Here is a 17042-nt window from a genome sequence, read left to right as displayed (position 1 = left end):
TGCAGTGGTCACCCATCACTTATAGGTTAATATTGACTTTAATTCAAGAAATTCAAGAAAAGTGAGAATATTTGTACATTTACAGGTTAGTATTAAACCTCCTTTGATATTTAATTCTTGTTTAGAAACCTATTTGCCAAATACATATCAACCACAAGCCTTTACAATAACATGTGGACAGAAAAGGACTAGAAGGACAGTCTTTTGAATAAATAATTATATTTACATCAACATTCACTATACTACATTTACTAATATAATTCAAATTGAAGATCTGTGTTGGTTGACTACTGTGTTTTCAGAATTTTAGGCATTGACATAGGAACCAATTATCTGCTATTAAAAACATACTTTAATGAGAAGAAATGATGAAGTATTAAGAATAATTGTCTGTTTAAAGGGACACAAAGCACCATAACCACTACAGTGGATTCCAATATACAGTAGCCAGAGGTGGTATCCGGAGGTATAGGAAGAATTCTTCTATGGGGATGTCACTGGAAGTAATATAATGGGAGGCAATGACATTCCCGTAGAAGAATCCTTCCCATACCTCCGAATACCACCTCTGGCTACTGTATATTTACATCTATATTGGTATACTAATTTTGGACTTTCTCAACCTCTGGACTTTAAAATCTGGACATTTCTGTATTTATTACCATATTTTTCTTATTTAAGCTGTTTTCCACTGTACCTTAAGGATTATTAATCTGTGACCCCTTCTGTTGTTTTTTCTTTGTTTACTGTCCATAAGCGGGGAAGAGGGATCCCCCCTTTTATTATTTCTAGCAGGTGTTGTCAGCGCTGTCCCTTTTTCTATATCTCTTATTATCTCCATATTTGCACTCACACCTTTTTGGAGTAATAGTGACAAAAACATGCTCTTCTGATAATATGAAAATTACACTTCTGAAATCTGAATAAGAAATTGCCAATCTATCTGACCTTGAATGGCAGTGTCAGACTGAGAGAACTGGAAACAAGTTCTCATTGATGCTGCAGAAGTATAAATTCTACATTATCAATGTGGCTGCAAGGGGATTCCTGTTTTATGTTTAACTGCTCCAAAATGGTTTGTCAGCAAACTGGTGGACAACACCCATGGACTTATAGCACCCAGACCACTAAAATAATCTGCAGTGCTTGGAGTGTCCATTTAGCTTTACAGCCATCTTATTTCTGCCCATAGAGATTAGAAAAGCAAAAGAATGTGGCTTCTTCAGAGATAATTTCCTAATACTGTGTAAATGTAACTATTTTTCCCCAATATGTGTATGATGTAATATGGCTTTGTGTCCTCAGGGCGAACATGATTGCTATGAAGAAATTTATGCGCCCCAATGTTTATACAAAGGTGCCTGATGGAGGCTGGGGCTGGGTGATTGCCGTGGCCTTTTTCTTTGTGGAAGCCTTCACATACGGAATCATCAATACTTTTGGAATTTTCTTTGATGAACTAAAAGACTACTTTAATGAAAGTAACGACAAAGTATCATGGATCTTTTCTATCTGTGCATTTGTCTTCACAGTCACAGGTAAGTGGTTTAAAGGAATAGTTCTTTGGAGGTCAGGTAACCTGACTTTATATGAAGGGATAGAAAATGCTTTGATCTACAAGAACTGCATGTTACCTGCAGACATTTATTTGACATTTTAGCCCCACTCTCACGTAGAAAGACACCAGCTCATAGGCTGGAAGTTTATCTGGTTATTTTAGTCAATCCACAATTCAGTGATAAGGGAATCACCAAAGAAATACTCAGCATTAAATTCAGGCTCTCTTCATGAAAGGTTTTATATTCTAGAAAAATTATATTCTAGGAAGGGTGTCAAATTGACAAAGGAATTGCAAGATGAAAAAAGGCTATAATTTTCCTCAAAATGTGCAATTCCCAGTTGAGTGAATAACCCCTAAATGTATTTAGATTTGTTATGGAACACTCTTAATTACAGGAACAAAAGTGTCATCTGTTTAATTTTAGCTCCCATTGCTAGTATCCTGACCAGTCAGTTTGGACATCGTCTTGTAGTCATGGCTGGAGGATTGCTTTGTAGTATTGGCATGCTGGTAACCACATTTGCAAGCAATGTGAACACAATGTACATCTCAATTGGCGTTATGTCAGGTAAGTGCCCCAATCCCAAAATCATACAAAATTGTACCAGAAATGTTAGTAAGTGCCCCTCATTTACACCTCTTAGTAGAAAAGAAAGAGTAAACCCTCCTTGCTCCTATGGCCAGCATTGTGCGACTGAGTGAAAGAACTTTGTAGTGGCAAAACTAATATTTCCCAGTACAATACATTCACACATGGAAAGTGCCATAAGATTTCCGTCTGAGGAAACCTTACCTGAGGGATCCTGATTACTGATGTCGCGAACATAAAATTTTCCGTTCGCGAACGGCGGACGCGAACTTCCGCAAATGTTCGCGACCGGGCGAACTGCCATAGACTTCAATAGGCAGGCGAATTTTAAAACCCACAGGGACTCTTTCTGGCCACAATAGTGATGGAAACGTTGTTTCAAGGGGACTAACACCTGGACTGTGGCATGCCGGAGGGGGATCCATGGCAAAACTCCCATGGAAAATTACATAGTTGATGCAGAGTCTGGTTTTAATCCATAAAGGGCATAAATCACCTAACATTCCTAAATTGTTTGGAATAACGTGCTTTAAAACATCAGGTATGATGTTGTATCGATCAGGTAGTGTAAGGGTTACGCCCGCTTCACAGTGACAGACCAAACTCCCCGTTTAACGCACCGCAAACAACCGCAAACAGTCCATTTGCACAACCGCAAACTCCCCATTTGCACAAGGTTGGATACCAAGCTAGCCATGTCCCGTTCCTTGTCCTCACTGATGTCATTCCTCCACCCAGCCACGTACAACACCAAGGGTCCCCGAAAGGTGACAACAAGCCCCTTGGGACGCCTGCTGTGTTTGGTCTTCCACCTCCTCAAAGCCACCTTCCTCCTCTGACTCCTCTTCTTCAGACTCCTCTCTCTGCGTTGCCTCTCTCTGCGTTATTATAAGGTGTGTTAAGTAGTACTATTGCTATCAGTTTAATCCCTGTTACGTACCCTATCAGAGGACGTGTATATGGCATCGATTTTAGGAACCGGGAGATGGAAAAAGATGCTTGGTCGGTCCTCCTACTTCAAATTTGGGGCACTGCGCGTGTAATCTAATGTGCCACCAAAAAGGAGTGGTGTGTTAAGTAGTCCCCCTCATCAGGCCTTTTTTAGTCGAATGTATCGCCCACTGTCAGTTCTTAATAAAGGTGAGGTAATCTAGACTTTTTTGACCTAGGCGACTTCTCTTCTCAGTGACAATACCTCCTGCTGCACTGAAGGTCCTTTCTGACAGGACACTTGAAGCGGGGCAGGCCAGAAGTTCTATCGCAAATTGGGATAGCTCAGGCCACAGGTCAAGCCTGCACACCCAGTAGTCAAGGGGTTCATCGCTCCGATATCTGCAGTTAAGGCGAGGTAGTCTGCTACCTGTCGGTCGAGTCGTTCTCTGAGGGTGGACCCCGAAGGGCTGTGGCGATGCATAGGACTTAAAAAGCTCCGCATGTCCTCCATCAACAACACGTCTGTAAAGCGTCCTGTCCTTGCCGGCGTGGTCGTGGGAGGAGGAGGATTACTTTCACCTCTTCCCCTGTTAGATTCCCGTTGTGCTTTGACATCACCCTTATACGCTGTGTAAAGCATACTTTTTAATTTATTTTGGAACTGCTGCATCCTTTCCGACTTGCGGTAATTTGGTAACATTTTAAGCACTTTCTGCTTATACCGGGGGTCTAGTAGCGTGGACACCCAGTACAGGTCGTTCTCCTTCAGCCTTTTTATACAAGGTCCCTCAACAGGCACGACAGCATGAAAGACCCCATTTGCACAAGGTTGGATGCCGAGCTACTCATGTCCCGTTCCTCGTCCTCAGTGATCACACTGAAGGTATGTTCTTCCCCCCAGCCACGTACAACACCACGGGTACCAGATAGGTGACAACGAGCACCCTGGGATGCCTGTTGTGGTTGGTCTTCCTCCTCCTCCTCAAAGCCACATTCCTCCTCTGACTCCTCTTCCTCACAATCCTCTTCCAGCGTTGCCGCAGGTCCAGCAAGCGATGCTGATAAGGCTGTTTCTGGTGGTGATGGTGACCACAACTCTTCCTCTTCCTCTTTACGCTCATCTACGGCCTGATCCAGCACTCTTCGCAGGGCATGCTCCAGGAAGAAAACAAATGTTATGATGTCGCTTATGATGCCTTCGGTGCGACTGACTAGGTTTGTCACCTCCTCAAAAGGACGCATGAGACTACAGGCATTGCGCATGAGCGTCCAGTAACGTGGCAAAAAAATTCCCAGCTCCGCAGAGGCTGTCCTAGCACCCCGGTCATACAAATACTCGTTAACGGCTTTTTCTTGTTGGAGCAGGCGGTCAAACATTAGGAGTGTTGAATTCCAACGTGTCGGGCTGTCGCACATCAAGCGCCTCACTGGCATGTTGTTTCGCCGCTGGATATCCGCAAAGTGCGCCATGGCAGTGTAGGAACGCCTGAAATGGCCACACACCTTCCTGGCCTGCTTCAGGACGTCCTGTAAGCCTGGGTACTTATGCACAAAGCGTTGTACGATCAGATTACACACATGTACCATGCACGGCACATGTGTCAACTTGCCCAAATTCAATGCCGCCAACAAATTTCTTCCGTTGTCACAAACCACTTTGCCGATCTCCAGTTGGTGCGGAGTCAGCCACTGATCCACCTGTGTGTTCAGGGCGGACAGGAGTGCTGGTCCAGTGTGACTCTCTGCTTTCAGGCAAATCAACCCCAAGACGGCGTGACACTGCCGTATCCGGGATGTGGAATAATACCTGGGGAGCTGGGGGGGTGCCGTTGATGTGGAGCAAGACGCAGCAGCAGAAGAGGACTCAGCCGAGGAGGTTATGGAAGAGGATGGAGTAGGAGGAGTAGAGGAGGTAGCAGCAGGCCTGCCTGCAAGTCGTGGCGGTGTCACCAACTCCTCTGCAGAGCCACGCATTCCATGCTTGGCAGGCGTCAGCAGGTTTACCCAATGCGCAGTGTAGATGATATACCTGCCCTGACCATGCTTTGCAGACCAGGTATCAGTGGTCAGATGGACCCTTGCCTCAACACTGTGTGCCAGACATGCCATTACTTCCTTTTGCACAATCGAGTACAGGTTGGGGATTGCCTTTTGTGCAAAGAAATTTCGGCCGGGTACCTTCCACTGCGGTGTCCCAATAGCTACAAATTTTTGGAACGCCTCAGACTCCACTAGCTTGTATGGTAAAAGCTGGTGGGCTAAGAGTTCAGACAAGCCAGCTGTCAGATGCCGGGCAAGGGGGTGACTTTGTGACATTGGCTTGTTACGCTCAAACATGTCCTTGACAGACACCTGACTGTGGGCAGATGAGCAGGAACTGCTCAAGGCGAGAGATGGAGTGGCGGATGGTTGAGAGGGGGCAAGGAGGACAGGGCTGAAGATGCTGGACCAGGAGGAGGATGGCGGCTTTGAGTTCGTGTGCTGCTTGTACTCATGTGTTGATCCCATAGGCGTTTGTGATGTGCGATCATGTGCCTTCGCAAAGCAGTTGTACCTAGGTGGGTGTTGGACTTCCCACGACTCAGTTTCTTTTGGCACAGGTTGCAAATGGCATCGCTGTTGTCAGAGGTAGACACACAAAAAAAATGCCACACTGCTGAGCTCTGCAATGACGGCATTCTGGTGGTGGCAACAGCATGCGTTGATTGGCGTGCTGTCTGGCTGACCCCGGGTGCCGATGCATGCTGTCTGACTGTGCCACTAGCTCCTTGCGACGACCTCCCTCTGCTTCCAACTTGTCTCCTCCTCCTCTCTGTGTCCCCATCTGAACTTTCCCCCTGTTCTTCTTCTCTTCTAGCCGGCACCCATGTGACATCCACGGACGCATCGTCATCATCAACCGCTTCACTTGTATCTGACAACTCAGCAAAGGAAGCAGCAGCGGGTACAACATCATCATCACCACACCGTACGTCCATGTGTGTAATGCTGCCTAACTGAGACATATCCCTGTTATCTACATCCTCTGGCAATAATGCTTGCGCATCACTCATTTCTACCAACTGATGTGTAAATAACTCCTCTAACATATCAAGTGAAGCGGCTGTGGTGCTAGTGTTGGTGGTGGCGGCAGGCGGGCGAGTGGTAACTTGAGAGGTACCCGAAGCTAAGCTGGAGGAGTGTGGTGCGTCAAGGTTCTGAGCGGAAGCTGTAGAAGATTGGGTGTCCTGTGTTAGCCAGTCAACTATGTCCTCAGAACTTCGAGTTCAGGGTACGTGGCCTCTGAACACTGGGCATTATTCTAGGGCCAAAGGGAATCACAGCACCACGACCATGACGGCCCCTGAGGGGTGGCCTGCCTCTGCCTGTCATTTTTTTTTCGATTAGTGGTACTATGCGTGCAAGCTACTGTGACAACAGATATGAGTGGCACTGTGCACTGGCAGAAGTTGGCAGAGTAGACGCTGTAGGCCTGACACGCATGCTTGCAGACAACAACTGCTATTCAATCTATCACATTTAAAAAAAAATTTTTTTTTAAATGTACACTGCTGTTACACCAGATATGAGTTGCACTGGTGTGACACGGTGCCCTGGCAGGCCCTGAAACGCACACGTGTGAAGGAAACTGACTGCTATTATTTCACAGTCAAATTTCTAGTTTTGTTTTTAAATGTACACTACTGTTACACCAGATATGAGTTGCACTGGTGTGACACTGTGCCCTGGCAGGCCCTGAAACGCACACGTGTGAAGGAAACTGACTGCTATTATTTCACAGTCAAATTTCTAGTTTTTTATTTAATGTACACTACTGTTACACCAGATATGAGTTGCACTGTTGTGACACTGTGCCCTGGCAGGCCCTGAAATGCACACGTGTGAAGGAAACTGACTGCTATTATTTCACAGTCAAATTTCTAGTTTTTTTTTTAAAATGTACACTACTGTTACACCAGTTATGAGTTGCACTGGTGTGACACTGTGCCCTGGCAGGCCTTGAAAGGCACACGTGTGAAGGAAACTGACTGCTATTATATTACAGTCAAAAAAGTTGTTGTTTTTTTAAATGCAAGCTATTGTGACACCAGATATGAGTGGTGGCACGTGGACACACACGCTGGCTGGCAGGCAGGCAACTGCAATTAGATTACACAGAAAAAAAAAAAAAGCAGACTGATGTTCTAGCCCTAAAAAGGGCTTTTTGGGGTGCTGTCCTTACAGCAGAGATCAGATGAGTCCTTCAGGACTGTAGTGGACACTGAATACACTAGCCTAGCTATCGAATTCCCTATTAAATCATCAGCAGCTACACTGTCCCTCCTCTCACTAAGAATGCAGCTTCAGAATGAATCTAAAATGGATGCTATCCAGGAGGTGGGAGGGTCTGGGAGGGAGGGTCTGCTGCTGATTGGCTGGAATGTGTCTGTTGACTGTGAGGTACAGGGTCAAAGTTTACTCAATGATGACGAATAGGGGGCAGACCGAACATCGCATATGTTCGCCATCCGTGGCGAACAAGAACAAGTTATGTTCGCCAGGAACTATTCGCCAGCGAACCGTTCGGGACATCACTAATCCTGATATTTATGTTGGACTTTTGTTCAGTGTAGGACTGACGACTCGGGCAGATAGGTCATGGACAGAGGGCCTGAGGCAGATAGGGGCCATGCTCTAGTTGAGGAGATCATAGACCTCACCGCCTAGAAAACATAATAAATCACATAATTTGTCACTACTACTTCAAGAGTGTGCCTGACATAGTTGTGGTGGTGAAAGGGTTAAAGATCACTATTTGTCTGCACTAAAACGGAAATAATGATAAATTCCCACTTAACACTACCCAAACTTAACCATAATACCGTATATACTCGAGTATAAGCCGAGTTTTTCAGCCCATTTTTTGGGCTGAAAAACCCCAACTCGGCTTATACTCGAGTCAAGGTCTGTATTATGGCAATTTGCATTGCCATAATACAGACTGGGGGAGAGGGGGGCTGGCAGAGCTGTACTTACCTGTTCTGCAGCTCCTGTCAGCTCTCTCCTCCTCCGCGCCGTCCGTTCAGCACCTCGGTCAGCTCCCAGTGTAAATCTCGCGAGAGCCGCGGCTCTCGCGAGACTTACAGTGTGAGCTGATAGAAGGAGCTGCACGGACGGCGCGGAGGAGGAGAGAGCTGACAGGAGCTGCAGAACAGGTAAGTACAGCTCTGCCAGTCCCCCTCTCCCCCCCACTGAACTGCCACTGGACCACCAGGGAAGGAGAGCCCCCCTCCCTGCCATGTATCAAGCAGGGAGGGGGGACGAAAAATAAATAAAAATATATAAAATAAAAAATAATAATAATAATAAAAAGGGGGTATAAGGACCACTATGGGAGGGAGGGGGTGGGATAAGGACCACTATGGGAGGGAGGGGGGGTATAAGGACCGCTATGGGAGGGAGGGGGGTATAAGGACCACTATGGGAGGGAGGGGGGTATAAGGACCGCTATGGGAGGGAGGGGGGGATAAGGACCACTATGGGAGGGAGGGAGGGGGGGATAAGGACCACTATGGGAGGGAGGGGGGGATAAGGACCACTATGGGAGGGAGGGGGGGATAAGGACCACTATGGGAGGGAGGGGGGGATAAGGACTACTATGGAAGGGAGGGGGGGATAAGGACCACTATCGGAGGGAGGGGGGTGGGATAAGGACCACTATGGGAGGGAGGGGGGGAGAAAAGGAACACTATGGGAGGGAGGGGGGATAAGGACCACTATGGGAGGGAGGGGGGGATAAGGACCACTATGGGAGGGAGGGGGATAAGGACCACTATGGGAGGGAGGGGGGATAAGGACCACTATGGGAGGGAGGGGGGGGATAAGGACCACTAGGGGAAGGGAGGGGGAAGTAAGGACCACTAGGGGAGGGGAGGGGGAAGTAAGGACCACTAGGGGAGGGGAGGGTAAGGACCACTGGGGGAGGGGGGTGAAGGAACACGGGGGTGGGGAGGTAAGGACCACTGAGGGAGGAGGAGGGGAGGTCAGGACATATGGGGGGGGGGGCAAATATCCTTGCACCGGCCCTGCACACACTGCATTCATACACTGCATTCATACACACACTGCACTCATACACACACACTGCACTCACACACACTGCATTCATACACACACACACTGCATTCATACACACACACACTGCACTCATACACACGCTGCACTCATACACACGCTGCACTCATACACACACACGCTGCACTCATACACACACTGCACTCATACACACACTGCACTCATACACACACGCTGCACTCATACACACACACGCTGCACTCATATGCACACACTGCATTCATTATACACACACTGTAAATAAATATTCAATTAATATATTTTTTTTAGGATCTAATTTTATTTAGAAATTTACCAGTAGCTGCTGCATTTCCCACCCTAGTCTTATACTCGAGTCAATAAGTTTTCCCAGTTTTTTGGGGAAAAATTAGGGGCCTCGGCTTATATTCGGGTCGGCTTATACTCGAGTATATACGGTAATATAAATATTAAAATGTTAACACTGCCACCACCAAGACAATTTATAAATGGGGTGCCTTCGTCCCCCACGTAAATTAATAAAAAAAAACACCAAATACAACTTAGCACAATATTTATGTTATTGCATAACACTAATTAGTCTATTCTGGTAACGTGATTCTTTACCAGACAAAGGCAGAACACAATAAAGGAATATTTATTATGAGCATCAAATAGTCACAATGCATACAAAAAATAGATGATAAACAAATTATTTACACCAACAACAGATAAAAAACTAAAAGGAAAAAATAACAGAAGTCCCTGTAGCGGCACCCCGGTGTAGTAGGGGTTTACGCCGCTGAGAAGGTGTCCTTTCCCCCAAGATGAAGTCAGCTAAAGCATAACAGGTTCCCAGTAATTACGAATCCAAGTAATAGCCATCCCCTCCAAGCACGAGACGAGACTCTGTGTTGAGGGTCAAAGTCGGAATAATGTTTATTCTGCAACTCGGGCTTTTATGCCGTACAACAACTCCTCCCCGTATCCGGAGGAGATAATACATTTACAGTGGGAGTCACTCCCACTGTACCGGGCAGAATATTTCACGATTATTACATGTTTAATAACACACACAATATATAACGAAAATGCAATGTGCTACGTGTATTAGGGAGCGGAGATCTAAGGGAACAATATACGGGAAAATCCCCTAGATCGGTTGGGCCGTTCGCTAGATACACGTTTGCACCATTTACTCAGGAACCATATAACATAAACAAAAACTCTCTCTTGGATCCGGTGTCTCTATTTCGGTACTTTGGATCTGTCGACCAGCATGGGCGTACGTTACCGGTAAGGTTGAAATTCGTCGTGTGGAAAGTTCGTGAGTGTTCGGTCATTAGTTCATGCGGTCAAAATGGCCGCGACCCATTGTTCTCTCCACGTGGCGGTGTGTACCGTACGGATCCACAAGTACCCGAAATCCACAATAATCCAAATACAATGGCAATTCTCCGAGATGGTGTCTGTCACTCCAAAAGGGGTCTGTCACACGGCTCCCTCCTAGTGGTACACTCCGGCAGACCTGGCTTGATCCTTTCGGATTAACTTAGGGATGACCGGAATTCACTTGTCCGGAGAATTGTCAAGTTGTCGAGACAGCCCATCGGCGTTGCCATTTAGCTTACCGGGTCGATAGCTGATGGTGAAATTGTACGTTTGCAGGGCCAAGCTCCATCTTAGCAATCGGCCATTGTCTCCTGCGACCCGGTTAAGCCATACCAATGGATTGTGGTCGGTTACCAAGGCTAAATTAATGTCGATGCCGATCATAGGGGATGGCCTCGTGCAAAATTTCCCATTGCTCTTCCCCCAGGGGCTGGGCTTCAATGCAATGGGCCCCTGAGGTAAAGGGCCGGGTGTTCCCTTCAGCGGGCTTCCTCCAAGAAGCTTGTCGAGCTGGATCTAGTGGGCATTTGTCTCTCAGGTGGCCCACCTGTTGGCACCTATGGCACCGCCGGCGGTCCGGGACACTGGACTGGGCGAAGCGGGAGGAAGTGTTGTAGCTAGGTTGATTAGCGGGGGTGGTTGGAGTAGGGCCGACGGGGCGGCTTTCTACTCGGGGAGCTGTCTTTTGGACCGAGGGGTCGGGTTTGCGGGCGTCTGCATACTCGTCGGCCAGCCGGGCGGCTTCGGGTAGGGTAAGGGGTCTCCTATCCCGAATCCACTCTCTGAGCTCCTTGTCCACCTTTTCAAAAAAATGCTCCAACAAAAACAATTGTAATACCTCCTCCGCGGTGGTAGCTTGGCACCCATCCATCCAGTGGCCAGCCGTGCGTTGTAATCGGCAGGCCCATTCGGTGTAGGAGTCACCGGTTTGCTTTCGGGATTCCCGGAAGCGTCTCCGATATGCATCGGGGGTTACCGCATATCGGGACAATAGAGCTTCCTTGACCAATCGATAATTTCCCACCTCATGGTCCGGGATCGCCCGGAAAGCATTACTGGCTCGTCCGGATAATTTGCCAGACAAAATTTTAACCCACTCCTCGGAGGGTACTTTATGTAAGGCACATTGACGCTCAAAATCCGCTAAGTATTGGTCAATCTCCCCCTCTGTTTCCACAAAATTTTTAAAAGCGGCAAAGTGTACTTTCCTCTTTTCCTCGGGAGTTTGAAAAGTCCCAGCAATTGGACTGGCGCTGGTTGAAGTCTGGCGCCGGTTGGCATCGACCGCCGCAATTACTTGAGTCACGATCCTAGGTGAGGGGTTTGGTCCGTAGTGAGCCAGCCTTACCCTCACCTCGTGGTCGAATCGTTCGTCTTCCGGGGTTCGGACCAATGCGATCTCCGGTTCTGGGTTTGGTTCGACACCCAGTTCGCCATTCTGTTCAGCTAAGTCCAATGCGACCAATTCTGCCAAAATGTCTCTTTTCTTTTTGTTGCTAGCCGAACGACCACGGCTCTCCAACAAGTCTTTTAGGGTAGATCGTTTCAACCTTCCGTAGTAGGCCTCCATCCTGATTGCTCTCGGTAGCTGTCCCTCTGGGGTGAAAGAACGATCCCGCCGCTGCCACCAATTGTAGCGGCACCCTGGTGTAGTAGGGGTTTACGCCGCTGAGAAGGTGTCCTTTCCCCCAAGATGAAGTCAGCTAAAGCATAACAGGTTCCCAGTAATTACGAATCCAAGTAATAGCCATCCCCTACAAGCACGAGACGAGACTCTGTGTTGAGGGTCAAAGTCGGAATAATGTTTATTCTGCAACTCGGGCTTTTATGCCGTACAACAACTCCTCCCCGTATCCGGAGGAGATAATACATTTACAGTGGGAGTCACTCCCACTGTACCGGGCAGAATATTTCACGATTATTACATGTTTAATAACACACACAATATATAACGAAAATGCAATGTGCTACGTGTATTAGGGAGCGGAGATCTAAGGGAACAATATACGGGAAAATCCCCTAGATCGGTTGGGCCGTTCGCTAGATACACGTTTGCACCATTTACTCAGGAACCATATAACATAAACAAAAACCCTCTCTTGGATCCGGTGTCTCTATTTCGGTACTTTGGATCTGTCGACCAGCATGGGCGTACGTTACCGGTAAGGTTGAAATTCGTCGTGTGGAAAGTTCGTGAGTGTTCGGTCATTAGTTCATGCGGTCAAAATGGGCGCGACCCATTGTTCTCTCCACGTGGCGGTGTGTACCGTACGGATCCACAAGTACCCGAAATCCACAATAATCCAAATACAACGGCAATTCTCCGAGATGGTATCTGTCACTCCAAAAGGGGTCTGTCACAGTCCCAATCACTTACTCAGGTTTAAACTCAGGTAAAACTTCTGCCCTGGGGGTCTCTGGCAAGGAAGATGGTGACTCACTCAAAATTAGATTTTGGCCCCAAGCAAGTACAATATGCATTTCGATAGCATTGGATATATACCCTGTGGATTACCAAGCCTGGCCCAGAGGTGAAGAAAAGGCTAACCTCTAGAAACCTCTAGTGACCACCCCCTTGTGTTCCAGACCAACATGAATCCAAATAGAAATGTTTTCTTCGATCTCCTCTTTTGTACGTGCCAACGAAATAATAATTGCATCTATGAATTTGTTACCATTTTTCCATTCCATAGATACGGCACACTTCTTACTTGTGACCCAATATAGCGGACATCACAATCCCTTCCCATATGGTTAAGTTACGCCAATCATGTTTGGGATTGATTAGAAGATTGTGCTTGTCCCATTCTAAATATAATAAAAAGTAGGCTTAATTATTAATCTGTGGATAAGTATTAATGTTTCTTTTGGATCTAATACTGGAACACAAGGGTTTTTTTTCTTGAAAGCTAATGATCATTAATATTTTAAGAAATTAACTCATCAATTAAGAGTTACAGGCCATATGGTTGAAGTCAGTTAGTTTACATTGGAACTAGACATACAGGCTTTTCAAGTGTAGAATTTCACAGTCCACCTTGCAGAGCCTTTGATTAATCAAAGAATCAATCCATGTTGTAAGTCATCTGACCCCTTTCACATTCCTACCCCTTCTGTCATCTGACCTCTACCAAGTGGCCAATTCATATATGCACTACGTAAATTACATTAAATGGGAATATTCTATAGTGCAACAATGAATTACATACCCTTGGCATGACACCTCCCCCAAATAAGAGACGCAATAGGAGAAGGCTCTCATGCTTCTACCTTGTGTATCAACACTTGTTCTTTTTTTTGCCTTCACACCATACACTCATCTTTTTCATAGCACTGTTTATGTATGAATGGGGTAGCCCTCATGTGTTCTCACACCTCCCCCAAAAAGGCTTGTATTTAGTCCCTAAGCCATATAACAGCCATATCCACAACAAACATGCCTGATTTGCCTGTTTCCATTTCCCACTGCTCTCTGGTCACATCCCTTGGGCCACACCCACTGCACCCATGTAGAATCTCTAAGGGGAAGAAACCAACAGATTTCTGCAGTACCCCCCTGTAAACACACAAAAGATGAGACAGAAAACACTCCCATTTGATTGTATCAACACCCTTCATCTCTTTTATTGTGTGGTCTGTCTGCTGGGCTCATTGCACTATCTGACTCTGAACCTTTCGTTCAGAACCAGACAGTTGCTTAGAGACAGACTCCTGCTCCTGAGCTGGCTTGGGTGTATGCGTGACGTGTGGTGGTGATAAGGTGACAAGGTTCCTTGTTTCCCTAACAGTATGCTCCCATGCGGCCATACTCCCTGGATCCACAGGCTGAGTCTGTCCCTGCCCTTCACTTTGGGCAGACTGTGGATGGGTCGACTTTCCTACCGATGAAACCACTGTCTCTCCCTCGCTTCCACTCCATCTCCTCACACAAACAGAACCTTGGGAACTGGCTGAGTCTGGCACGGAGTACGGCTCACAAACATTCTGCTCTCCCTCATAGCCATGCTGTCCCTCCACATTTTATACACAGCACATTAAATACATTTGCTTCAGGCACATTTTTGCACATATATTCATTCAACCCCCTCTTGCTAGAAGGTTTTTTCTGTACATTTTCACAGGACACCTTTGACACCCCATGGTCAGGCACAGAATGTTGCCCACACTTACATAATTTCCTCACCCAGCCAGGCCATCCTCTCACATAGACCCTCAAACTCTCCTGGTTCTCGCACCTGACCTATTCCTGGTTGAGGCACAGGTGAACATACCAACTCATCCTGCCCTGACTCCCAATGAGTTAAACCACTTTTTTTTTCACATGGCATCTCAAACATTTCTGGCTCTGGCACAGATAGGCACACACACTCATCCTCCCCTAGCTTCCTGTGAAGTTGTTTTTGCCCATTCCCTCATGGTATTGCATACATCTCTGGCTCTGGCACAGACTAACACACAATCTGCCCTCCCAGCAAAGTTGTCAAGATCTCTTACCTTATTCCATCATGCCCACGTGGTGCAGGATCCAGGGCAGACTCCTCTTCCAACGAGTTAAGCATGTAACACGCCGGCCGCTGGAGTCACCCCCTTTTTATGACGTGGCGCATGCGCTCCAACGTCATGACGTCATTGACGCGGCCCCGTGGCCTTAAAGCAAAAGACGCTCCCTTATAAAAGGGGTGCCTTTTGCCTTGTTCCTTGCCCTATTGTGGTTCCTTATTTTCCCCTTAGTGCTCTTTGATTCGTCTTGCATATTTACTGTTGGTTTTGTATACTGACCCGGCTTGGATTTTGACGTTCCTGTTTTCTGGTTCCCTGACTCGGTTTGTATTTTGACCTCCTGATTTCTAGTATGCTGACCCGGCTATTCTTGTATCATTCTCCTGATCTCTGGTATTATGATTTTTGTCTATCCTCTGACTACTCTTTTTCACCTACGTTAAATCCGACCATTTTAAGGTTCAGTAATACATGCTTGGATTTTTTGTGGGTTTACATACTGCGTGTTGGGTTATCACACGACCGTGATATTAGAATAGGACCTTGGACCCTGCAAGTGTCAACCCACAAGCTTCTGGCCATGATGTGCGGTTCGAGGAAATGGACCAGTTTGCCCTTGCTCTGCAGACTTTACTGGCTCGTACAGCACATCTGCAAACCGAAGCGCAAAATCCTATACCTGTAGTTGCTTCACTTAACCTAGAGGTTGCCACAGTTAATACGTCCACTCATATGACGTCCCCTTTACGTTACGGAGGTGCATGCTGAGGGTTTTTAAACCAAGTCAGCATACACTTCGAATTACAACCCAGGGCCTACCCTATCAAAAGGACTAGAGTGGGTTTTATGATCAACCTACTTGTAGATAGGGCATTGATATGGGCAAACCCTTTATGTTAAAATAACAACCCCTTGGTATACAACTGAGTTTGTGGCTGCATTCAAACAAACCTTTGATCCCCCAGGAAGATGAGTGAATGCAGCCAAAACTCTTCTTAAGATGGAACAAGGATCCCTTCCTCTTGTGGAGTACGCTTTAGAATTTCGCACTTATGCTGCAGAAGTGCGATGGAACAACCAGGCATTTGTAGACATATTTATGAATGGTCTCTCGGATACTTTGTTGGATGAGGTTGCAGCTAGGGACTTGCCAGAGGATTTAGAAGAACTCATAACCTATCTGTCCCATATAGACGAGGGCCTCAGGCTTGACCTTAACGCTCCCAACTTCAGAAATAACCACTGTGGCCATCCCTGAACCCATGCAATTAGTGTGAGAACAGGAATGAACCGTTAAGATTATGGACCAGCACTGGTACATTATCAGGAGTGTGTGAACTGCTCCGGGAGGATGGCTGCGTGATATGGGTGAGCTTAATGCAAGGCCTCCTTCTAAACTTACCCTAAGCCCTGGAGGGCCCCGGGGTGGGGGGAGGGTTGGGAACATAGCGGCAAACTGGGAATTTCTCGGGGCTAACAAGATAGAAGCATCTCAGCTGGGGGTAAACTGTGTGTGACCTGGTTATTATTGTGTCCGGGGGAGTCAGGTATCTGCTGCGTCGGTCGGCATCCTGCGTGGGTGCGGGAAAGCCCAGTGCCTTACAGAATGCCGGGACCTCTGCTAGTGTGGAGAGTTTATGGACAGTTCCCCTGTGTGTGACCACCAGGAACCTGGGGGACCTCCAGTGATATTCCAGTCCCGCTTCTCTGAGGGTGCTGGTGACCAGGTGCAGCGATCTTCGCCATTGTAGCGTGGATCTAGTGAGGTCTTGATAGACTGTGAGTTGTGCGCCTTCAAATGTTAATGGTGTCTTGCCCCGGAGAGCTGTCATCAGCCTGCTCTTGTCTTGGGAGGTGGTGCAGCGTACAATCACATCTCGAACCGCATTTGGGGCTGCTCTGCCTGAGGATGGTAGGCGGTATATCCCATCTGTGTTACATTTTTTGGCATGCGTTGGCGGCAGGACAGCGGCTACGAGGCGCCTCATATAGTGA

General features: G+C 47.1%; 1 protein-coding gene across 1 annotated transcript in view; it reads left to right on the top strand.

Annotated features, from left to right (window-relative positions):
- The first annotated feature begins 1312 nt into the window (after positions 1 to 1312).
- Positions 1313 to 17042, top strand: part of LOC134608806 (monocarboxylate transporter 7-like) — a 32634-nt gene continuing 16904 nt past the window's right edge. The window contains exons 1-2 of the mRNA XM_063451951.1: positions 1313 to 1538; positions 1986 to 2129. Coding sequence (XP_063308021.1) covers positions 1313 to 1538; positions 1986 to 2129 — 370 coding nt within the window. The remainder of the gene's footprint in view (positions 1539 to 1985; positions 2130 to 17042) is intronic.

This window comes from Pelobates fuscus, chromosome 1 (genome assembly GCF_036172605.1).
Source record: "Pelobates fuscus isolate aPelFus1 chromosome 1, aPelFus1.pri, whole genome shotgun sequence".
Lineage (NCBI taxonomy): Eukaryota > Metazoa > Chordata > Amphibia > Anura > Pelobatidae > Pelobates > Pelobates fuscus.
This window is presented reverse-complemented; position numbering and strand designations above follow the sequence as displayed.